Source organism: Triturus cristatus, chromosome 7 (assembly GCF_964204655.1).
Source record: "Triturus cristatus chromosome 7, aTriCri1.1, whole genome shotgun sequence".
Lineage (NCBI taxonomy): Eukaryota > Metazoa > Chordata > Amphibia > Caudata > Salamandridae > Triturus > Triturus cristatus.
In genome coordinates this window covers 865947702-865973738 of record NC_140590.1, presented here as the reverse complement: position 1 = coordinate 865973738, position 26037 = coordinate 865947702, and the positions used below count along the sequence as shown (strand labels likewise).

General features: G+C 46.3%; 1 protein-coding gene across 1 annotated transcript in view; it reads left to right on the top strand.

Moving 5' to 3' along the window:
* IK (IK cytokine) overlaps positions 1–26037 on the top strand; it is a 133415-nt gene that overhangs the window by 74874 nt on the left and 32504 nt on the right. The window contains exons 11-12 of the mRNA XM_085617808.1: positions 12360–12399; positions 12923–13214. Coding sequence (XP_085473934.1) covers positions 12360–12399; positions 12923–13214 — 332 coding nt within the window. The remainder of the gene's footprint in view (positions 1–12359; positions 12400–12922; positions 13215–26037) is intronic.

Genomic DNA, 26037 nt, shown 5'->3' with positions numbered 1-26037 from the left:
ACTAGCAATCTCTCTAGCCCTAAAATCCTTTCAGAGACAGATTTTAGGCAAGGCAGTCCTCCTTCGCACAGACAACATGACGGCCATGTATTACATTCAAAAACAAGGCGGCACACACTCTCCACAGCTCTCTCAACTAGCACAGAGCATATGGAGATGGGCAATTCCACACAATCTTTCTCCTAACCCAACATGTACCAGGAGTCCAAAACACCATGGCAGATCTGCTCAGCAGGCAGACGCAGCAGATCCACGAGTGGGAGCTTCACTCGCAGGTTCTTCACCCGTTCTTTCAAATGTGGGGGCATCCGCAGATAGACCTCTTCGCCACCCATGAAAACAAAAAATGCCCAAGCTTCGCCGCCAGATACCCACACCCATTGTCCAAAGGCAATGCGATATGGATGAACTGGTCAGACAAATTTGCATACGCTTTTCCACCTCACCCACTAATTCCATTAGTGGTGCGAAAGCTACAACAGCATTCCGTCACACTGATCCTAGTCGCTCCAACATGGGCCAGACAACCGTGGTACACCACGCTGCTGGAACTCTCAGTAGTACCACACCAAAAGCTACACCTCTCACCATGCCTCCTAACCCAGAACCATGGAGAGATCAGGCACCGGGACCCAGCTCAGCTCAACCTTGCGATCTGGCTCCTGAAATCCTAGAATTCGGATACCTAAACCTTCCCCCTGACTGTATGAACGTCATCAGAGAAGCTAGACGCCCTACCACTAGAGCCTGCTACGCTGCCAAGTGGAAAAGATTTGTTGTTTATTGCCGTAACAACACAATCAATCCTCTAGACGTGTCTATACAACACATCATATGCTACTTACTACATCTACAAAGGTGTAACCTAGCATATACCTCCATTCGGCTACACCTCGCAGCAATTGCCGCTTACCTACAAAACAGGCAGGTCCTATCACTTTTCAGAGTACCTGCCATTAAAGCCTTCATGGAAGGCCTAAAATGAATAATTCCCCCCAGAGTACCACCCTCACCTGTGTGGAACTTAAATATCGTTCTCACAAGGCTAATGGGGCCGCCCTTCGAAACTTTGCATAAATGTGAACTGCAATTTCTCACATGGAAAACAGCTTTTCTTGTAGCCATCACTTCCCTTAGAAGGGTCACTGAGATACAAGCACTTACCATACAAGAACCTTTTCTTCAAATGCTCCAAAACAAGGTTGTTCTCCGTACCAACCCAAAATTCCTTCCTAAAGTAATTTTCCCTTTTCACCTCAACCAATCGGTAGAATTACCGGTATTTTTCTCGCAACCTCAAACTGTTGCAGAAAGGGCTCTACACACGCTAGATGTCAAACGAGCCTTACTTTACTATATCCAAAGAACACAACCTTTCCGAAAGACCAAACAACTGTTTGTCTCTTTCTCTCCACCACACAAGGGCAACCCCATCTCAAAATCAGGGATAGCTAGGTGGGTTGTAAAATGCATCCAGATTTGCTACCACAAAGCAAAACGAACGCTATCCGTTCCCCCTAAAGCCCATTCTACACGAAAAATAGGGGCTTCTATGGCTTTTCTAGGGAACATCCCATTAGATGATATCTGCAAAGCAGCTACATGGTCAACACCGCACACTTTCACTAAACATTACTGTGTAGATGTGCAAACCAAGCAACAAGCTAGTGTGGGCCAGGCTGTACTAAAAACACTATTTCAAACCACTGCAACAGATACGGGTGGTTGCCGCTAAGGTTGCGAACTGCTATATAGTCTATGCAAAAGTGTGTAATCTGCAGCTCATATGCTTCGAACGGAATATGCTACTTACCAGTATGCATCTGTTCTTGGCATGTAGAGCTGCAGATCTACACACGCCCACCCGCCTCCCCGGCTACCTGTATCTGTTCCAGTCTATCTTATTTAGATACAACACACATGGGTTTCTTCACTGTTATTACTACGCTCCATCTTTCCCTGTTGGCGAAAAACAACCTGAGGATGGAGCCGAAGCCCATGCGCAATACGATCCAAAGGAGGAGTCACCGACCTCGTGACTTCCAAAGACTTTCCAAGAGGAAAAACAAACTGCAAACATCCGGGCCCAACACCAGATGGCGATCTATGCAAAAGTGTGTAGATCTGCAGCTCTACATGCCAAGAACAGATGCATACTGGTAAGTAGCATATTCTATATATATATATATATATATCACCTACTGGCAGTCGCCAGTAGGTAGTTATAGTTGGAACCTAGTTTCCATAGGAGAAGGGTTTTTTGATTTGCCAATATCTTTGGCGCCGCTAGACGAATCTTCACCAAATTTTCAACACTAATGGGTCGACCCTCTCAGTTTCTCTGTTGAAAGTTTCGGGGTGAAGCGGGGGCGAGAAAAAAGGGGGGTCCCAAAGCGCGTTTTCTCAATGTTAATTTCCATTGGAAATTTTGGAGCAGTCTACATCCCGAACTGCTGAACGGAATTACACCAAATTTGGCAAAAAGGTAGCTCATAGTTCAGAAAGCAGCCTTTTTTTTTAAATGGTGTAAATTGGTTCAGTAGTTTTTGAACTATTAAAGGAAAAAGAAATATAGATATCTGGGCGGAGCCTAACCACACATCTCCTCCCCAGCATGAGCTTCATTCTAATTGGCTGCCAACTCTCCAAACCAGGTAGTGTTGGCAGCCATCTTGTGCCTCGCATCGAGTGAAAATCAATAAGGTGAGAAATACATTGCAAACAAGAAAAGGGGGAAGGGTAAAAACACCCTAACCCCCCAGGCCTGCTCAGGGGGTCCCACAGGGACCCTCAGGCCCAAAAAAGCATTATTTTTTTTATTCGGGCGTGCTCGCGCCGGTTCGCAAATCCATCCGAAAATTTAAACGAAGCGTGGGCTCCCAAGCTTCGGTTTTTAAAGCCCCCTGGTGGGCAAGGTCCCGGGGGCAATTTGATTTATGTAGCGGGGCTCCCTCAGTCCCGGGGACAGCTACCTCCCCAGGGCTTTCTAATTTTCTTTTATTGAGGGTACTTGGGGGCCCCCCCCCGCAGCCCCGGGGACCGCCACCTCCCCTGGGCTTCAAATCAATAAGGGCAGGGGGACTCAACGGGCCCTCCAAGCCTTGGGGAGCGCCACCTACCCGGGTCTTTAATTCAATAAGGACAGAGGGCCTCGTGGGCCACCAAATGCCCTGTAATTAGTGTGGGGGGGCTCGTGCACCCCCCACACTGCCCCGGGGACCACCACCTCTCTGGGGCACTCTATATTTAAATACGGGGGTCCGTTATAGACCCCCTGCCCCGGGGACCACCACCTCCCCGTGGCTTTAAAAACGTTGGGAGGGGGGCCGCGTGGCCCCCCTTCTGGAGCCCTTGATGGCTCTGGGGACTGCCACCCCCCAGGACCGGCTCCTGCAATGTTCCAGGGTGCCCACCCGGGACATTGCTGTTTGGTATGGCACGGATCCCCCCCTGTCATAGCAAACTCTGCTTCAGGGGATGGGATGGGGTCCCTGGGTCCAGAAGTTGCCCGGGTGGGGGGCTACGCGGCCCCCGTCCCCTTTATTTATTTCTTAAATGGCCGGGCCCTGGGGCCAATAGTGGCCTGAGGAGGGGGGCCACACGCCCCCCTCTAAAATTAAAAATAAAGGGTGTCCAGGCCCCGGGGGATGGGTTCCCCGGGGTCAGAAGTGGCCTAGGGAAGGGGGGCCACACGGCCCCCCTCCCATATAACATTAAAAAAAAAAAATACAAGGCCATGCCGCCGGGGTTGAGGTCCCCTGGGCCAAGATCAGGCTCAGGGAGGTGGCCGTGCGGCCCCCTTCCCATTCCTTTTTTTTTTTTTTTTTTTATGTAGCAGGCCCTGGGGGATGAGGTCCCCAGGGCCCAAAAATAGATTAAAAGAAGGGGTGCTACATATCCCCCCTTCTAACTAAAATAAGTTTAAAAAAGCCGGCATCTCGCCGGAGGCCCCGCCCCTCTACAAACGTGCCCCCCCCCGGTGCGTTGTAAGTTGGTGGATTAAGTCCCCTTGAATACTGAGGGTCCCTGGGGGCCAACTAGCCCACCAGGTACATTCAGTAAGCGCCACAGAGCTGTATTGCAGAAAGGTGGTCCGAGGCCTCGCCCCTTTTTACACCACTCTGCAAACACGCCTCTTGGCGCACTGCTGGTGGGGCAATGAGGTCCTCTTGTGTCCTAAGTACCTAAGGACATAAGTGGACTTCATCCCTTGAGCAGCAGTGCGTCAAGAGCCGCGCTTGCAGATTGGTGTAAAAAGGGGGCGTGGCCTCGGACCACTCTCAGCAATCCAGGTGTGTGGCGCTGACTGGAGGTACCTGGGGGGCTAGTTGGCCCACAGGGACCTTCAGGAATGAAGGGTACTTAACACCCCAACTTAGAACATGCCAGTAGGTGCATTTGCAGAGTGGTGGGGAAAGGGGGCGTGGCCTTTGTCCCCCTCTCAGCTATCCCACTGTGTGGGGCTTATTGGAGGTAAGAAGTAGGCTAGTTGGCCCCTAAAGGTCCCCCAGCAGTGAAGGGGACTTCAATACCCATCCAGGGACAGCGGTGGGTAAAGGGGTTGTCGCGTTGTAAATGCAAAAGTTTTTTACTAATAGTGGTATTATGTGGTATGTTGTGCAGTGAGATTATGCGGATAGAAAGTATGTGGTATTTAGTGTATAGGAATTATGTAGTGGGATTATGTGTTACGGAGAGTAATTATGTGGTATGGTAGTCTGTGTTGTGGAGTGGTATCCTCAGGTTGTCTTCCTCGTTTCAGTAGAAGCTCAACTATGAACTCAGTGAGACAAAAAAAGAAGGAATCACTTAGGAGCACTTGTGAACCTAGTCAGAGGTATGAGCAGGGCCACTGGAATTATGCGACTGTTTGACTGCACCAACTTTCGCACAATTATACATTTTCTGCATTAGCCACATAATTCATCGTCTGCTCCCTAATCTGCAGATTTGAACAAAAAAAAGCCTTGTTTCTAGCTCAAACGGCTCAAACGTTACCAAAAATGCAGCAACAAGTGTTACAGCGTGGTGGAAGGCCCTTTGAACACCTAGAATAGTCACCTGTTACTTATTGCTAAATGTGGGTGTTAAATTGGTACTAATGGTGTGCAAGCCACTCTTGCTTCTTTCTGTACCCCTTTTACGCCTTTCTGTACCCCTCCGTCTTTCTGTACCCTTTTTGCCTCTTTCTGCACCCCTGTTCCTTCTTTCTGCACTTTTCTTGCTTCCTTCTGCACCTCACTTGCCTCTTTCTGCACCTCACTTGCCTCTTTCTGCACCTCACTTGCCTCTTTCAGCACCTCACTTGCCTCTTTCTGCACATCTACTGCCTCTTTCTGCAGTTCTTTTGCCTCGTTCTGCACTTCACTTGACTCTTTCTGTAACTTTTGCCTCTTTGTGCACCTCTGTTACCTCTTTCTGCACCACTTTTGCCTGTTTATGCACCCATCTTCCCTCTTTGCGCACCTCTCTTCCCTCTTTCTACACCTCTCTTCCCTCTTTCTACACCTCTCTTGCCTCTTTCTGTACCTCTGTTCCTTATTTCTTCACCTTTCTGGTTTCTTTCTGCACCCTCTGCCTCTTTCAGCACCTCTGTTGCTCCATTCTGCACTTCCATGCTTCTTTCTACACCTCTGCTGCTTCTTTCTCCAATTCTATTGCCTCTTTCTGCACCTCTCTTGATTCTTTCTGCACCTCGCTTGCCTCTTCAGCACCTCTGTTGCTTTTTTCTGCAGATCTCTTGCCTCTTTCTGCACCCCTGTTCCCTCTTTCTCCACCTTTCCTGCCTGTTTCTGCACCTCTGTTGCTTCTTTTTGCACTTCTCTTGCCTCTTTCTGCACCCTTCGCACCTCTTCCAGCACCTCTGTTGCTTCTTTCTGCACTTCTCTTCCTTCTTTCTGCACCCCTCCTGCCTCTTTATGTACCTCTCTTGTCTCTTTGTGAACCCCTCCTACCTTTTTCTGCACCCCTCTAGCCTTGTTTTGCATCACTGTTTGTTCTTTCAGCACTCCTCTTGCTTCTTTCTGCACCTTACTTGCCTCTTTCTGCACTTCTCTTCCTTCTTTCTGCACCTCTCCTGCCTCTATATGCACCTCTCCTACCTCTTTCTGCACCCCTTTTGTCTCTTTTTGCACCTCTGTTGGTTTTTTCTGCACTGCTATTGCTTGTTGCTGCACCTCAGTTACCTCTTTTTGCACTTCTCATGGTTCTTTCGAAACCTCTGTTGCTTCTTTCAGCAACTCTTACCTCTTTCTGCACTTCTCTTGTTTGCTTCTGCACTTCTCTTGCGTCTTTCTGCACCTCTATTGCCTCTTTCTGCACTTTACTTGCCTCTTTCGGCACCTCTGTTGCTTCTTTCTGCACCCCTCCTGCCTCTTTCTGTACCCCCTTCCTCTTTGATCAACTCTCTTTTCTCTTTCTACACCTCTCTTCCCTCTTTCTGCACCACTCTTGCCTCTTTCTGTACCTCTGCTGCTTCTTTCTACACCTCTCTTCCCTCTTTCTGCACCACTCTTGCCTCTTTCTGTACCTCTGTTGCTTCTTTCAGCAATTCTCTTGCCTCTTTCTGCACTTCTCTTCCTTCTTTCTGTACCTCTCCTGCCTCTATATGCACCTCTCCTACCTTTTTCTGCACACCTCTTGCCTCTTTTTGCACCTCTGTTGGTTTTTTCTGCACTGCTATTGCTTCTTTCTGCACCTCTGTTGCTTCTTTCTGCACCCCTCCTGCCTCTTTCTGTACCCCCATCCTCTTTGTGCAACTCTCTTTTCTCTTTCTACACCTCTCTTCCCTCTTTCTGTACCTCTGCTGCTTCTTTCTACAGTTCTCTTGCCTCTATGCACTCCTCGTGCCTCCTTCTGCACCTCTGTTGCTTCTTTCAGCAATTCTCTTGCCTCTTTCTGCACTTCTCTTGCCTGTTTCTGCACACCTCTTGCCTCTTTCTGCACCCTTCTTCCCTCTCCGTGCAACTCTCTAGCCTCTTTTTACACCTCTCTTCCCTCTTTCTGCACCACTCTTGCCTCTTTTTGTACCTCTGTTGCTTCTTTCTGTACCCTTCGTGCCTCTTTCAGCACCTCTGTTCGTTCTTTCTGCATTGCTCTTGCTTCTTTCTACACTTCTGTTGCTTCTTTTACCAATTCTCTTGCCTCTTTCTGCACTTCTCTTCCTTCTTTGTGCACCTCTCCTACCTCTTTCTGCACCCTTCTTGCCTCTTTTTGCACCTCTGTTGGTTATTTCTGCACTGCTCTTCCTTCTTTCTGCACCTTCCTGCCTCTTTCTGCACCTCTCTTGCTTCTTTACGCACCTCTGTTGCCTCTTTCTGCACTTCACTTGCTTCTTTCTGCACTTCTCTTTCCTCTTTCTGCACCTCTGACTTGGAGGTAGTTTTAATCCCCTGCCTTATTATGTACTAGGGCCTTACAGGGGAGGTCATGCCAATCACAGGGGTACCCCAACCATAGTGTACCCTAGTGTGTGTAGGTGTTTTCACTGTATTCGAAGTGTCTTTCAGCATAGCACTGGCTCCGAGCCTGGTTAATCAGTCAGTTACCACCAGTACCAGTCAGCCAAAAGTTGGGGGCACAGGATGACTTTGCAACAAGGCCTCTTTCTGCACCTCTGTTGGTTCTTTCTGCATATCTCTTGCTTCTTTCTGCACCTTTCTTCCTCTTTCTGCACATGTCCTACCTCTGTAGGAATAGTCAGAAATTAGCATTTAAAAAACCTTTGAAATGCACTGAAAAAAACACAGGTTTCAGGGACGTTCTAGTTAGTTGGACATTTCACTCGTACACAACCAGAGAAATTTGTCTGTTATAGTTAGTTGAGCTAACTATAACTTGCGCCCCCGTAATGCACTGCTGATGACGTCACATATTGCATCATTCATGACATGGTCAGTGACATCACTGATGGCATCTCAAATGACAGCATCCACGTGATAATCTAATGCACCTCCTCACACCCTAATATAACCTTTGATACACCCACTCTAAAATACAGACTACCATTTTCGAATTCATAGACACACCAATACCAGTTACTTTATACCGACTCACTGATTCCTAGGTCTACACACACACATCCACTCATTCACCCATATATTCACTCATACATGCAGTCACTCATTAATACAGCACTATCATGTGCACTCATACACCTATACAGACACTCGCACACTGCCATTCATCCATAGTTACTCACACACCTAGTCAGTCATGCAAAGAATCAATCACGCTCCCATTTACTCACCTATACACTTATATACACATACCACCTCACTTATTCATACAGATACTAACACATACTTACTCTCTTATAGTCACTGATACAAGCACACACTCCTCCATATAGCTACTCTCACAATCACTCTCTCACATATAGTGATTTATATACTCCAACACACATGTACCACTGAGACATCTATTCACTCACCAGCACACCCATACACACACTCACCCACCCATACAGCCCTTCACACATGCAGTCTTGAACCCATACAGCCAGTGAATCGCCCACTCACACATCTATGCGCAGTCACACACTTGTTACAGATACTCAGACAACCAATCAATAACCCATATAGACACTCATGTAGCTACTCACCAACCCATGCAGCCGCTTACACACTTACTAACAAATTGATAAAGAGATTCACACAGTTTAGTCACTAACCCATGCATTCAGTAAGACGTTTAATCACTCATTTATATAGTCAGTCACGCACCCACAAAGTCATACCATACAGCCACTCATACACCCACTCATTCTACAATACACCTTGGCATTTATATATATAAAACATATTTGAACTTTATAGAAACACAGTCACTGAATGATGTCATCATTGATGTCATTTGAGATGTCATCAGTGATATCACTGGCCATATCATGAATGATGTAATCAGCATGCATTGCGGGGGCGCGAGTTATAGTTAGCTCAACTAACTATAACGTCCATGAAGCCAATGGTTTTTGCAGTGAAAATATATATGTATATATATATATATATATATATATATATATATATATATATATATATATATATATATATATATATTCACTGAAAAAACCATAGGTTTCACACATGTTATAGTTAGCGGAAATTTTACTGCTAAAAAACCAATGACATTCCCCCGTTATAGTTAGTGCAGGCAACTATAACTCACGCGACCGCAATCCTCTGCTGATGCTAATACTGTATTTAGACACTTATTTGCCCATGTCTTCTTCCATACATTTTTAGCTATACATATATTACAAATATTTTTTTTTCATAAAGACACATATGTCATCAGCAGAAGATTGCGGTCGCGTGAGTTATAGTTGCCTGCACTAACTATAACGGGGGAATTTCATTGGTTTTTTTATCAGTAAAATTTCCGCTAACTATAACATGTGTGAAACCTATGGTTTTTTCAGTGAATTTGCAAGGTTTTTTAAATGCGAATTCCTAACTATAACGTGTGTGAAACCTATGGTTTTTTCAGTGAATTTGTACGTTTTTTTAAATGCTAAGTTACTTTACGCCATTCGTGGCGTGCGCGCCCACTTAACGTAGTTCGTTCCGTGCGCGCACGGTGCGCTTCGCGCACTGTGCGTGCACAGTGAGCACGCGGTGCGCTTTGCGCACCGCGCGCCCACTTTACGCAGTTAGTACCGTGCACGCACGGTGGGCACGCGGTGCGCTACGCGCACCGCGTGCCCACGTTACGCTAGATGGGCCATGTACGCACGATGCGCTTCGCGCACCGTGCGCACATGGAGGACATATGATGCACTTCGTTTTGAAAGGTAATATTTTAATTTTTCGTATATTTTATAAGCCATGCACAAATGGTGCCCTTCGGGCACCATTTGCACACGGGGTGGAGAGAGTGTGGATAATTTTTTTTTTTTTATTATTTTTTTTTTAAATATTTTAGTTTATCTCATCTATAATAAGCCATGCACCATTGGTGCCCTGCAGGCACAAATTGCACACGGGGTGGAGAGAGTGTGGATAATTTTTTTTATTTTTTTATTTTTTACCGTACGCGTACGGTAAGCGTAATCTGCGAAATTACCGAAAAAATAAAAATTCCGTTTTTGGCCTTGGGGGATCTTTGGGGACTCCCTCAACATGGCTATGTGTGTGGGAGCTGTCTAAACAGCCCCTTTACATGTTTTTGGGCTTTATATTTTAGAAATCACTCTCAGTGCGAGAGAGAAAATGGCGGCCGCCGCTTCCTGGTTTTGGCCGATTCGAATGTTTACTAAGATCTAAGAGCCAATCAGAATCGCGCTCGCGCAGGCCACCGTACGCGTACGGTAAGCGTACCGTAAGCGCACCGTAAGCTGGCTCAGATATATATATTGATTTAAAGGCTATTTTCTCAGAATCTACTGAACAGATTTACACCAAACCTACAAAAGGCACTTCCTTGACCTGAGGACTACCTCTCTGCCAAATTTCTAGTAATTCTGTTCAGCCGTTCGGGCTGTAGCCCTGTCTAAAGGTCCTATGGAAAAATGCATGGGAAAAACGCGTTTTGGGACCCCCTTTTATCTCAGCCCCCGCTTGACGAATCCCCCCGAGACTTTCAGGGTAGGAGCGGACCGTAGCGCCCCACCTATTTTGAAAAATTCGCGAGGATTCGTCGACCGGCGCCAAAGTTATTCAAAATAGAATGTTGCGGATTTCCTATGGAAACGTGGTCCTAACTATAACTACCTACTGGCGACCGCCAGTAGGTAATATATATATATATATATTCCATACGACAAAGAAACCACAATTGGAGGCCCACTCTCAGCGTGCAGAGCGATCTGGTGTACACATCGACAACCCAGTGTGGTTTTAAATTCTGGTAAAGGAACTTTGGCAGTGGCAAACCTACTATAGGATTATCAAACTACAAATACCATCATGCTTTGTGCTACAACGCCCTTTGGACGGAACTATATGTTGAACAAACTCACCTGCTGTTCCGCATATGCCTTTCCTGTCAACAAGAGCACCGTGATGCTCGAAACGCGTAGGGGATGTAAGGCTGATTGTGTGTCCTGTGCACGAGGAGCTGATCATGTCGCCTGGCAAAATAAAGTATTGTGCACGCTGCGAGTGGGCCTCCAAAATTGTGGGTTCTTTGTCGTATGGAATATATGCGGCCCTCCCAGGTCGCGGAGAGCCCCCACCGCGGAAGAGCGGGTCTTGTGCTGATACGATATCAACACAGAAGGAACAGCGTGCAGTTTTGCTGCGGGTGAACATGACATGACAGCGATCTGGTGTACATATCGACAACCAAGTGCGGTTTTAAATTCTGATAAAGGAACTTTGGCAGTGGCAAGCCTACTATAGGATTATCAAACTACAAATACCATCATGCTTTGTGCTACAACGCCCTTTGGCCGGGACTATATTTTGAACAAACTCACCTGCCGTACTGCTGTTCCGCATATGCCTTTCATGTGAACAAGAGCACCGTGATGCTCGAAACACGTAGGGGATGTAAGGCTGATTGTGTGTCCTGTGCACGAGGAGCTGATCATGTCGCCTGGCAAAATAAAGTATTGTGCACGCTGAGAGTGGGCCTCCAATTGTGGGTTCTTTGTCGTATGGAATATATATATATATATATATATATATATATATATATATATATATATATATACGCACGTTGATATTGATGATCGTCTGATTTCATTTTTCATTAAAAGAGCAGTTTTGAATTACTTATTGCTTCAAACCAGCCTGACCAATCTGGTCAAAAGAAAAATGTATATGTATTTTATTGTTTTTCTCCATAGCGGACTTCTGAATAATGTATTATCTTAAGTTACTAACCAATAGTTTCCAGAAATATTGCAGTGGGTCTCATTACCATCCGCACTTGCTCCCAGTGTGGAGTGGCATATTAGGTTTAAGGCATCTTACATCAAGTATTTTCTATTTCTATCTTTGAAAGCATAGAGCCTCTATCTGGACAATGTCTTTGGGTTCCACACACAAATAGAAAATCAGAGGTTGGGTCTTCTTTGTATCCGCACACTGTTTGAGGAACTCTTTGCCCATGAGAAAATAGTCACATGATATTGTGAATGACTAAAGCCATCAGAACTTGGGTATGATCCCTCTGAAAATTCCTTGCTGTTTTAATTTTGCTAGACTTTGTGGCAAGTACCTCATATAGAGGTAGGCATTCAATAGGACAAAAACATACAAATCAAGTGCATGTTTGGTGGGTGAGAACTCCTGCTTCAGACTCTATTGCAAGCGTTATGTTTAATTTTGCTGTCTACTTTTTCACTGAGGCTGGATTATGATTCAGTATTGACTTTGAAATCTGACAAGTACATTTTGTGACTTGTGCCACTGCAGGAAAACTGGATGAGAAGAAGGCTCCAGAAGCTGATCTGAGGTAAGGAATTATTGTCATTTAAGTTAAGTTCCTATTTAGTGGGTTTATGACCATCAGGCTGGTGCGTTCGCAACAAAACTTGAAAAAATATTGATGTATCTTCGTAAATCATAGTATGCTTTGGAACTCTCCTTAAATTGTCATCAGGAGTATCTTTCTGTAGCACGTGCACTATTAATTGAAACTCACTGCTTCCCCCTTCTTCCACTCTTTTAGTAGATGTTTTTATTGTTTCACTGTATGAACATTTGTTTATTCAAAGAAAGGTATCTTAATATTGAGTGCAAGCAATTTTTATCAAAAATTGATATTTTGGAATTGTGCAATAGATTCTTTATATTTATGCCTGCAAAACGCTTTCAGAGCTTCTTTCTTTTACTACAGATTTGAAGGGCTATCGTGCGAGTTCACATTTGTAGTCTTTAACCCACTTTTAGAAGCAACTGCTGATCTGTCACTTGTGTGTTCATGTAAAGAATATTCAATACTGATCTTTAGTTTTTTCCTGTGTTTCTCCTTTTAGCATTTTTGAAGATATTGGGGATTATGTGCCAACGGCTGGAAAAGCATCGCGTGAACGGGAGCGTGAGAAGTACCGGGAACGAGAGAGAGAGCGTGACCGTGAAAGGGAACGTGAGAAAGAGCGTGACCGTGATAGGGAGCGAGAGAAGGAGAGGGACAGAGAGCGTGACCGTGAGAGAGAGCGGGAAAAGATAAAGGAAGAAGAGCAGGAAGAGGAAGAAGAAGAAGAAGAAGAAGTGGAGGAAAACCAAAGGCATAGCTACTTTGAGAAGCCTAAGGCTGATGAAGATGAGGTAATTTATTCAATTTGGGGCCATGACTACACTGAATAATTCAGCAAAGTGCCAGGGTCTGTTCTATTTAGCACATGTGAATTCATTTGCAGTGCAGGCTGTTTGTAGCAAGAAAAGGATATTCTTGTAGGTATTTTTCAAGCATGTTGGTATGTTTAGTATGGGGTGCATTTAGGTCAGTGACACTCAGATTGGGTGCACGTCTCCGTTTTGGGCAGGTAAGCAAGGGGTCCTGCATCGTGGCTTTGGCCTCTGTCATATGTTACCTGATAAAAGATAAGCTGATCTCTGTGACACCCTGCATTCCTTGTTGCTCCCCTTTAAAATTGACATAGCCTTCTCTTCTATTTCTCACTTAAAGCACCTGCCATCTCAATCCTACTTCAAAAGCATAGCAGACTGCAATACAATATACAACCTTCGTAGCCTGCACTAGCACAAATACCATAGCACCCAGTGTCTTCAGTTAGTTCATTGTAGACTGCATACTTATTTTCTTGTACTGCTTGGTACTGTCACACTCCCATAAGGCAAAATTGCTACAGGTGATATCCATCACCCAGAACTCTTATCAGTCAATAGCAATACACTACCCATCACCAACTGACCAGGCATGAAGTAACTGAAGAGATCTGCCATATGCTTTTAGTCAACTGAGGAAATTGTTAGTCCATCACTACGGGTCTCAACAAGCTACATACTTTGACCTCTTCTTTACATCTCCTAATGGCATTCCAATATGGGATGGTATATTACCAAAGTCCATCCCAGAAGAGGTCACCACTGTGTCTTGCTCCAACCTCTGCCTGCTCAGGAGTATTACCTTTAAACAGAAATCAATCTGTACTACAGCAACCTTCTCGTATCTGAGCACACTTTTTGACAAGGAAAGTTCATGGGCCCATTCAGTCAATGCTAGGAAGCTACAGTTTAGGACATCGACCATGGCCTTGTCGAATTTTGACAGGAGACTAGGTACAAAGCCCCCCCCCCCCCCCCCCCCCCCCAGTAGTCGATGGCCTTGTCGAATTTTGCCAGGGGGCTAGGTACAAACCCCCCAAATTAAATGATAAAGATCTATCAGGCCAAATGTGTGCCTATTGCTACATACGGGGCAGGAGTGTGGGGGGACACTACTTGTAAGGCGCTAAAAACTGTGGAAAACAAGTTTTTGAAGCATTTCCTCGCTGTACTTGAGAGCTCTTCCACTGTTGTCATGCAGAATTGTGGGTACTGTTTCTAGCCGATTTTATCATGCTACAGCCCATTTTATTATGCCATCAAATCTGGGCAACAGAATTCACTGCTCTAAATTGTGCTATTATCAGGGATTGCCCTAATCTGAGTTCTTATTTGCGTATTCCCTGGCTGTCCTACATCAAACAACTTTCCTGTGCTTTTGGGCATTCAGAATTCTTCGAGTAGCCTAAATCCCTGGAAGTTATTAGCAGAAAAGACATGAAAACTGAATGTTTAGCTCACCTTGAGGAACTCCCTGTACACTGAACCGAACTGTTGAAGCCCAGTGTATTAAAGAACCAATCCATGTTGGTTACGTTTGAAGTGCATGCCCCATCTTAAGTTCGTACCGAATCCCAGGCATTGGTTTGTGCTTACTCCTTAGAATGGATATTTTCCATTGGCTTACTAGCTTCCCCGTAATGAATAACTGATCGGTGACATTAGCAAACTGCCCATGTGATCACGTACTATGCATGTAGTGCTCTTCTGTAAAATGTATACCAACCAGAGGAAGCACTACATCATTCCAGTGTTAAGGTCTCTTAATTTTTTACAGTGTCGACCTGTCTCTTTCTATAAACCCTGCCCACCATGGATATATGTTGCACTATGTCAAGCTACCTGTGGGTGGTGTTTAATGCCAGAAAGAAACTATAAATATGTGTAATAGTGTTCTTATGGCCCGGGTGACGATTAGTGCCAGAAAGAAACTCCAACTATGTGTAATAATGTTTTTATGGCTTCTTTTTTAATCTGTGGCGTTTTATTTGTTTTTACAAAGATGGTACGGTATTGTGATGTACTGTATTATGATTTTAAGAAAAATCGAATAAAGTATTTAAACTGGAAACAGAATATCTCCGAATGAACATCCCAGTACAGTAACCAGGTAAGCATGTTCCAGTAATGGAACATGCAGGTGTTCAAAGCTGCCAGTTTACTTATAACCATAATCTGCATCCCTTTTTCTCACCCATCTTCATCGATTACACTGTTAAGCGCAGCACCCCATAAGATTATAACTGCACCTCTGTGGTCACCACTCACAACCTGGACACACTTCCCACATAAGATTAAAACAAAGACAACACATTTCTAACCACACACTTTACATGGTGTAGCATGCTACCCATGTAGGCGAGTGCTTCAGCGCCCCACGTAGGGGCAGTAAGTGCTATATAAATGCTGCATACAATACAAACATTTGTAAATACCAATAGGTAGAAGTTTTGTTGTGATTACTCTGTCTCCAAACCTTTCTAATACCTCTTGCAGCAGTCCTTGACACTGCATAAGAAAATCGAGTTGTGTTCTGTTGAATATTGCTGGTGCCAGATGATATGCTTGTTGAGCTAGACATCCACTGCTGTCAAGATGGCTTGATGCACCAGAACCAGGACTGTTACCAAAATTCTTCCTGTGGCAGGAGCTGATGTAACTGGGACACTGTCTTGTGCCAACTGTAACTTTTGTAAGTTAGGCACTTGGAGATGATGGCGCTGACTTATTGTGGGCAAAGTGTACACTCAGGCCTGTGCAGTTGGAGACATCCACCTCTCAAGATGTACATCATGCCGCAACCAGATCAGATAGCTACTCCAAACTCTTCAGTGCTACATCACGATTTTGATGGGCTCTCCTGCTAGACCTCAAGTTTTGTCAGGAATCTCTGGCTGTGGTGTTCTGCCAAAGCTTCAAGTGGATAGATTTGAGTATGTCAGCAGGACCTAGAACTAGAATCATGCTTAAGCCACATTTCAGCACCTAATACTGGTATCAATACCTTGGCTGATGGAAGTGATGAGTGTTGTGAACCTGAAGGCTGAATGCCGACTACATGTACTCTGCGAGCTATGTCAGTGGTTGTGATGATTTGTGATCCAGATTGCCGTCATTTACTCCTAGTTAAATAAAGTATCTGTGTAGGTAGTGTCAGTCCACCTCGGTTTTGATGTCCTTTACAGATTGATTTGTATCTGAAGAAACCATATTGTGCTACTCAACTCTAGCAACAGCTCTGTGCATCCCACCCTCTTCGGTGTTCTTACAACACAGTTTTGACCTGGTTTGTGCATTTTGAGTTCTCTTTTCCCAGAACTTAATGTGCATTTTCCGTCTTCCTTTTTGACCTTCTATGTCCCTGGATACAAAGAACTATGGTCTGCTTACTGCTTGTTACAGAAATGTGCATTCATTTCGGAACTCCTATTCTCCAAATCGTACTGGTGTTCAGCCTTATCTGTTCGTATTCTGTGCATGTAGTATAGTGCCAAGCTTTTTTCTCCAAACTGCATTGTCTGGATGTGAATCAAGATATTCTCAAAATATATTTTGCCTTTAAATCACAACATATCGGCAGTTCTTTGGGAGACATGGGGTCTACAAAGACATGGTACTCACTGTTATTGTCTCAGTCTTTGATTACCTTCCGTAATATCTTTACTATTACTACTTGATCAAAAAAACTGTATTGTTGGAATGGAGGTTAACATCTGATCAATTTCACAAAGTGGTTCCCACCTCAGTGTGGGCATCTTCACTCATTATTGGCAATTAATCTGCCAAACTACTTCTGCTAGGGAGTATACATTAAATGTTCTGGTCATTCCGGTTTCTCTCTGAATCTATATCTGCTATTTTAACCTAGCCAAACCATTCTGTCATTGGTGGCCTTCAGGTTATCCTACTTCATGATATAATTGCAATACGCTGGCTGTTTATATAGTGGACCAAAAAAAGGTACACTGTGTAGAGTCCAGGCAAACCCCAACTGGTTTACTGAGGCGCAAATGGCACCCGAAATGCTCCTTTTTGTGGTAGTGTAGGCTAGCAGACAGGCATATCATAAGGTAGTGCTGAGAATTTATTGCACACACAAAGGCAGTAAGTGAGAGAGACACTATAAATAAATCCGACACTAATTTATAAAAATAACACATACTTTCATATGAATTTATATACCAAGATCATCGGAACCAGTTAAGTACTTTTCAAATTATGAATGTTTACAGTTTTCAAAAGTTGGCACTTGGTGCAACTTTTGGGTGCGGTAATGTTATCCTGTGGGGAGGGGGGGGGGGATGTACTTCATTCGGGCACTTAACAGCAACTCACAGGACTGTTCTCCATGCCTAAAGTGAGTATGGGTCCAGGTCAAAGCCTACACCATCAGGTCACTCCAGGAGGCTCTGGGTTGTCCAGTGCAGAGGTGTGTTACGGCGTTGGATGCCCCATTCACTTCATTTAGGAACAGTCCAGTTAGACAAGAGGCTTGGACTGGTAGGGCAGTCTATAGAAACCAAAAGGAGGTCTGGACTCTTGAGGTGCTCGAGCACGTTGGGACACTTTGTCCACTGCTCCTTGGTCTGTGCGACTCGAGTGCAGTGATGTCTTTTGGCGTCTGGTTCGGCACGCAAGTCACTCACCGTTGGAGTGGGCCTGTAGAAAGAAGCTCCAGGCAGCGACTGGAAGTCCAATCTGGCCAGACGCAACGATGGGCTCGACTCTTGTAGGTCTCAGGACCCAATGTGCACCGTCACCTGCTCTGAACTCGGGTTGTGGGGCGTAGGTGCAGAGGTGCTTTGAGGTGTCAAGTGGCGGGGGAAGAGGGGCAAACAGGACAGCTGGCCACTTTCGGTATTGGTGTCACTGTCCCCGAAGTTCCTCGATGTGCAGGTTGGTTGTCCTTGCCGTTGGTCTCTGTTCTTGCAACAGCCAAGGCTTGTTGCGTCCAGGAGTCCAGAACCCCAGGTGTTGGTACTGCACAGCTCCAGTCGGTTCTGGCATCCCCACACTTAAAGAGGACGGATCTGATCTGTAGGAGCTCAGTGACCTCTTCCTGGGCAGCTGCAGCGTCTGTAGTCCCAGTAGGCAGCAGGACGGTAAACTGCATCTTTCTTGTTTGGTGCCTGTTGCTGAAGGGGAGTAGCTTCCCTACTCCAAAGGAGTTTCTCTGGCAATTGGTGAAGCACTGGCAGCCACCTGGGTTTCTTGCTGTCTGCGCAGCGGCAGGGCGAGTCAGGTTCTCCGTGAGGGTCGAGTGCAACAGACAGGCTGGCAGGGTTGGTGCCAGATCAGTAGTTGGTTCTTGGGTCAGCCCTTCTTCATTATTCACTACTTTTTGTCCAGCGAAGTCTGCTGTCCTGGTATCAGGCGGTCCCCTAAATACTCAATTTAAGGGTGTTAAGGAGAGTGAGGCGTAGTAGCCTATAGGCTGCTTACCCCTGGGGTCACTACACCCCCTAAATGACTTCTTCCTTTGGGGAGTGGTCATCACCCTTTCCCAGAATTTCTAATTCCACCACAAGTAAGATGTGAATTCCTAACTTTATGTTGACTTCAAGCTGTTCACCCTAGAGGGGTGTTCAACCTGGCAGTGCAACATGCCTCTTGCATAGCTAATTGTCCTGCATGTCCTGGGGCCAGTTGGGCCAGTTGGGCCCAGGGCAGGGGGCGGCATCTCCCCTGTCTAGGGATGCCTTGGGTCGTATATCAAAGATTCGATTTGATTTGATTTGAACATTTGTATAGCGCATAAATGCCGAGGGTGTCCTAGACGGCTGATGCCTTTGAAGCCTCCTGCCTTGATATGCTGTTTTACCAGCCTTCCTGAAGGAGGAGGTGATAACACCTCTCTTCAGAGCAGGCATTGCTTCCGTCCTCTGAGAGCAGGGCAGAAATTCATCTGTGGTGGCAGGCTGGACTGGACCAGTCAGCCAGCACACTAGAACACTAGTAAGGTTCAGGAAGTACCTCTAAGGTACCCTCTGGGTGCATGTAGTAATAAATCCATCTAATAGAACTGACGTTGCGCACCTGGGTGGTGCTTATATAGGCACCACAACGTCATAACTGACACTGTCACGCGGAGCCGAATGGAGCCACTCTACATCGCACGCAAGGGGTATTGTTCAGCAACAAGTTTCCGGATCCAGCCTGATGCCTGGGAAATTCAAAGGTAACAATCTGCAGCTAGATAGAGTCTCTGTCAGATAATACGTTACCAAAGGGAAGTAACTTGTTCATCGCTGCAATCAGCGTGGGTTTATTCATGCAAGCTATTTGAAACCAAACACCATAGGTGTGGGAAAGTGCCCCTTTTTGACACGGTCACCCAACCTTTTGCTTGGTACATGATGTGATTTTGTCTAAAATTGAACTGGGCTACTGCTAACCATCTAGTATTGGTAATCCCACGCTAATGCCAGTGTTTGATATACCAATACATGCACACAGAGGGCACCTTAGAGGATCCCCCTGAAAACCTACCAGCCTCTGGTGTCTTTGCTGACTGGTTTCTCCCAACTTGCCACTCGAGACACTGTTCTGACCTCCGAGGGTGAGAACCTTTGGTCTCAGGAGACCCCGAATAAAGGCCTTTTCCGGGAAGAGGTTGTAACACCTCCCCCCACAGGATGACCTGCTGATTAGGCTCCTTGGACTGGCAAGCTTCAGAGAAGCTGCCACCTTTGAAGTGTGAGTCTGGCTCCCTCACAGGAGAGGAAGTAGACCCCCTTTGTCCAGAGCCCTTTGGCACCTGGAAAGGAGAGAAAATTAGCTAGTCAGGTAGGCATACCCACTCCCAGGCTAGTATCACCCCTAAGGTGGCCAAACCTGAAGTGGACACAACTTTTCAGAGTTGGCCATCTTGGTGATGGTAAATGTAGGCATTCTGGGAAAGGGTTATGGCCAATTCCCACAGGAAGTGGTCAAATAGTGGGCATAGTAACCCCACGGGTCAGTAGCCAATTGGCTTCTACCCTACATTCCCCTAACACCACTAAATTCAGTATTTAGGGGAGCCCCTGGCACCAGAAAATCAGATCCCCTCTGACCTGAAAGAAGAAGACAGAAGTGAAGAGTCGCAAAAAGCAAGAACTGAAAACCCAGCAACTGACCTGGTGCCAACCCTGCCGGCATGCCTGCTGACTTCGACAATTACGGCAAAAGACGACTTGTCCTGCAGCTGCTGAGTCTCTAATGCCTGGTAGACCTGCCCACACTTCACCCAGGCACCAAGGACTCCAGTGGGACTGCAGAACTGTCCCCTGCATTCTGCAGGCACCCAAAGAAGAACCATGTGGACTCGGGAACCGCCATACCCCGCCGCCGCTAAGCACCACTGCTCCTAAGCCCCCCATCCCATGCCGAAGTGGGCCAACCTTGTCAGCATGGTCCCCAAGCCCTCAAGGTGCCAGGTCCATTGTGGAGTGGCTCCTCGTGAACTCCCCGGTCTCAGCCGCAAGTGTTGCCAGACAAAGAAACCCGACACCCCAAAGACCCTCTCCACCCGGACATTCCCGGCCCGAGAAGAGGAGGACCAAAGGTTCCCCTCGTCCCCCAACATCGCAAGACCTAAAGCCATTTGTTGGTTTCACCAGACTGAAAAGAGCCACCTTGGCACCTGGACTTGCGGGAAAATTAGCTTGTCAGGTAGGGATGCCACCTCCAGACTAGTGCCACCCCTAAGGTGGGCTTATGTTGGATGTAGGGGTGGATGTGCCTGCCCTGCCATGGCTGTCTGGCCTAGTAACCTTGAGAGATAGACAGCAACCCCATATAAATGGGAGTAGGATTGAGGCTCAGAGAGACTGGCGCTTCTGTCACCATGATGACTGAACCACTAGTGTCCCCAGAAAACTTCCTGACTGGTGAGACATCAATGCTGATAATCGGACTTGGGTATATCCCATGGAGATGGCATCCTTGGAATGGTGAGTCGTTACTGGCCACAAGAGAGTGGTGTGATCTTCTGCAATTCCTGTACAGTGTCTGCTAGGCAATCCAGCCTAGGCTGAGGGTGAAAGAAAAACCCATGCAGCAATGCTGGGTATACCTGAATGGGATGAGTGAAAACCAGAGCACAGTGTAGAGCCCATGGTTAACAAGAAGTGTTGGAGCCTGGGATAATGGCCAGTCTTCCAAGAGAAAGGGCTAGAAGACTGGAAGCCCTCTGGGAGAAGACCTTTCAGCCCCAGAGGGAACTGAGCCTCAGGACCTTGAGCTTTACACTGCAAAGCTCTTGGGCCCAGCGGGACCCTCTAGGGAAGATCTGTGCCAAGGGCAGAGGACCTCTCCCACTCTTGAAAGCCAGAGACAGTAATTTTCTGATCAGGAAAAGGGAGATGTCAGTGGCTCCCTAAGGACCTATTGGGAGGAGTAACTCCTTTACAATGAGGCACCAAACCTGGTGCCATTAGGAGAGCGGTAGTGGCTCAGCAGTTTAGAGAGTATTTCCTCACATTGGCCCATGACATCCCTCTTGCTGGGCATCTTGGCCAGACCAAAACTTTGGGTAGGTTGGTGAACCACCTCTACTGGCCAGATATGTCCCAGAAGGTGAATGAGGTTTATAACTCATGTGGCACCTGTCAAGTCAGTGGCAAGACAGGTGGCCTCCCAAAGGCCCATTAATTCCACTTCGAGTTCTTGGGTTCCCTATGAAAGGGTAGGGATTGACATTCAGCCCCTTTGACCCTCAAACAGCTTCAGAAAACAGATTTATACTGGTAGTAGTGAATCATTCTACAAAGTGCCCTGAAGCAATTCCCCTTAAGTACTACTACTGCTCCTGCAGTAGCTAGAGCCCTCTTGGAATCTTTACCAGAGTGGGTTTTCCTAAAACACGTGGGCAGAATGTGGAGTGACTTACATGTTCACTACCCCATACCACTCACAAACATATGGCCTTGTTGGAAGATTCAACAAGACCATAAGAAGGTATGATTGGTGGACTCCCTGAAAATCTCAGAAGGAGATGGGTTGTCTTCCTGCCATGCCTGCTTTTTGCTTACAGGGAGGTGCCACTTCTGTTGGTCATCCTGTGCGGGGATCATTGCGTCTTGTAAAGGAAGGATAGGAGAGGCCTTTCAAAGAGCCTAAACAGGACATTGTGGATTATGTGCTTGGCCTTCGTTCCAGAATGGCTGAGAACATGAAAAAAGCAAATACAAATTATGAGGCCATCCAAGAGCTCCAGAAGCTCTGGTATGACCAAAAGGCTGCCATGGTGGGGTTCAAACCAGGGCAGAATGTATGGGTTTTGGAGCTTGTGGCTCCTAGGACTCTCCCAGACACAAAGGAGTGGGCCCTTCCCTATCCTAGAGAGTAAAGGGGAGGTCACCTATCTGGTGGACCTTAGCACTTGCAGGAACCCCAACAGGGTCATCCATGTCAACCGCTTGAAATCCTATCATAACAGGGCTGAAGTGATTTTGACTGAAAGCGCACTGGGTTCCTGCTAACCAGGTCCCCAGTTGCAGAGCTATTTCCCAAAACTGTACAATTGTTCCCCCAATTGGCATAACCTTTAGCATCCTCCAAATGCCCCTAGTAAAGGGTACCCTGGTACCAAGAGGGTCCCTAATGGCTACAGCACGAATTGTGCCACCCTAAAGGACCGCTTACCAAGCACATGCAAGACTGCCATTGCAGGCAGCGTGTCTTGGTGCAGAAAAAGTGAGAATACGACATGTCACACATACATGTGTGCCATGTCCCCTACCACTGCATGTAATATTTGTAAGGCACCCCCACAGCAGGCCTAACAGCCCTAAGACAGGGTGCTGAATATTTCATGTGAGGGCATACCTGAATGAGCAGATATGCCCCAGTGCTGGTCAGTCCTAAAACTGCCAGTACAAGTGACCAGGGAAGCCATTTTAAAACGTGATGGACACTGGTAAAAATGAGTTTCCTAGCTTCATGGTGGCTTCACTGAAGCTACGGAAGTTTGATATCAAACTTCTCGTATTGGTAATCCCACACTGATGCCAGTGTTGGATATACCAATACATGCACACAGTGCACCTTAGAGGTGCCCCTGAAAACCAACCAGCCTCTGGTGTCTTTGCTGACTGGTTTCTGCCAGCCTGCCACCCAGGACGCTGTTGTGACCTGCTAGGGTGAGAACCTATGCCCTCGGGAGACACAGAACAAAGGCCTGTCTGTCGGAAGAGGGTGTAACACCCTTCCTACAGGATAACCTGGATAACCTGCTGACTAGCCTCCTTGGGCCGGCGAGCTTCAAAGAAGCTCCCCGCCTTTAAATTGTGAATCTGGCTCCCCTCACAGGAAAGGAATCTACCCGTAATCCCCCCAACCCCCCCCCCCCCCATCCATAGCCCCTGTGGCACCTGGACAGGTGTGAAGATTAGCTATTCAGGTAGGTGTGCCACCTCCAGGCAAGTGCCGCCGCTAAGGTGGGCTACTTTGAGGTGGACCCAATTTTCCAGAAGTAGCCATTTTTGTGATGCCATACTTAAGAGTGCTGGGACAGGGTTATGCCCACTTCCCACAGGAAACCGTCATATAGCGGGCAAAGTGACCCCGAGGGTCAGTGGCCCATTGGCTACTACCCTACACTCCCCTAATACCCCTCAATTCAGTATTTAGGGGAGCCCATGGCACTAGAGAAGCTGATCCTGTTGACCTAAGAAGAGAGAGGACACCGATGAGCCTCAAAAGCCGAGAAAAAGACACTAACCCGGTACCAACCCTGCCGCCCTGTCTGCGTCCCTCGTCGAAAACGGCACAAAAGTCGACACATCCTGCAGCTGTAACTCCAGAAACTTTGCTTTCAAAAAAGACTCAAGACCTCCCAAGAACAGTAGACCTGTTTTAAAGAATCTCCAAAAGAGAAGTCTGAGGCCTCCGAAACCACCAAAACCCAACACTTGAAGCCACCACTGCACCTGTCACCTCTGATCCGAGTTAAAGTGGGCCAGCGGTGCCAACAAGGTACCCCAGCCCTCCAGAGCTTAAGTCCTTTGTGGTTGTACCCCTCCTGGACTTCCAAAGTCTTCTGCAGCCTCTGCATGCAGCCCCCCTTAACCGCTCTGGTAAGGAAAAACGTAACGCCTAAGGATACCTCTGCACCGGTCGCCCCAGGGCCTTGAAGAAGAGGCTCCCAATGCTGATTTGCACTTTGCACTCGTCCGCCCTCGTGTCACTTGTGGTGGTCTGTTGGTGCTGCCTTGGATCTTGCCCACCACTCACCTTAACTCCTGGAGATTGGTCTTGTAAGTCGATGTACTGTCCCGGTTTCCTTCCATAGGATAACAGTGCAGAACTCAAAGTGCCGTGTGTCCACTTTGTGAAGTGTAAATAATTTATATTTAAAAACGTACTTACCTGAACTAATTTTCTCTGATGCCTAAACATATATAAAGGTACTTGGTATTTTTATAAATTGGTGTAGATCTCCTTCTTGAGTCGTGTGTCATTTATTATTTATTGTGTGTATTTTGCAGATGTCTTGCACTCCTCTCTGTTAAGCTTAAGGCTGTTCGACCACACTACCCCCTAATAGAGCACTTTGTGATTGTATAGCAAGCCCCTGCCCACAACTAAGATAACACCTGGACTCTTTACACTGTATATCAGATTATTGATAACTCACATAAAGAGCTAGCTTCCTACAAAAGGTTTCAGTGAAGCCATTATGTAGCTGGGAAACTCGCTTTGACCAGTGCCCAGTATATACCTTAAGATGGCTTCCTTGTTCACTTGTACTGTCAGTAATTGAACTGGCAAGCACAGGCTCATATCTGCTCATGCAGAGATGTCCTCACATAGAAAATAATCTACTCTGCCTTAGGGCTGTAATGCCTGCTGTAGAGGTGACTTACAAATATTATATGCAGTGTTAGGGGGACATCTCACACAAGTGAGTGTTGTCGTGTTTTCACTTTTTAGAGCTCCTTGTCACTCAGCCTGCAGTGCCAGTCTTTATGAGTTCGGTGCTGGGTCCCTTAGAGTGGCACAAGATATGCTGCAACTCTTAGGGACCCTATTTAGTACCTTTGCCCTTGGTACCAGAGGTACCACTTATTAGGAACTTACAGACGTGCTAACTGGTCAATTGATTGTCTTGTTTTGGGGAAGAACACTGGCACTGGGTACCTGGTTTGCAGGAACCCAGTACACCAGTGAAAGTTGCATCAAATTCCAGGCAAAAGGTCGGAGGACTACTGCAAGAACCTTGTTTCCTACAATACCTAGGTGGAATTCCATGCATACATTATTAGAAAAGTCTTCGGGCTGTATGTACAGCAGCCTCTACACACTATTGATCCATACTGGAACCCCATATGGTCTGCCTTGCATGTACCCCTCTGAGGTATGCTTCTGCCATCGATTTAGCACAGCATGCTGTCCGTTTTACTGGACCATTATACCTAGTGAAACCTATCACAGTGTAACCTTCATTTACAGGCCTATTATTGACCCTTGAGCACATATTAGGTTTCCATCTGTTTTTTTGTTTTTGTTGAAGTATCTTTATTTGCATTTTGCAGGTTTTGTAATACAGTTCATATATGGAAGCAAAACAATCTTAAATTCAAATAATTCAATGGCAGCAACAATACAGTACTGAAATACATCTTTCAGCGTCCATATAAATGATCAAAGAAGAGAATTTGATTAACAATATACATTTTGTTGGACCCAGAGGGGTGCTGCATAGCCAATATTCCAGCAGAAATCTGTCACCTCCAGATTTAGACCAGATTCCTCAGTACATGCTTCACAAAAGTTTGTGCTCGATAATACACATTGTGAGAGTACCCACCAACAGATC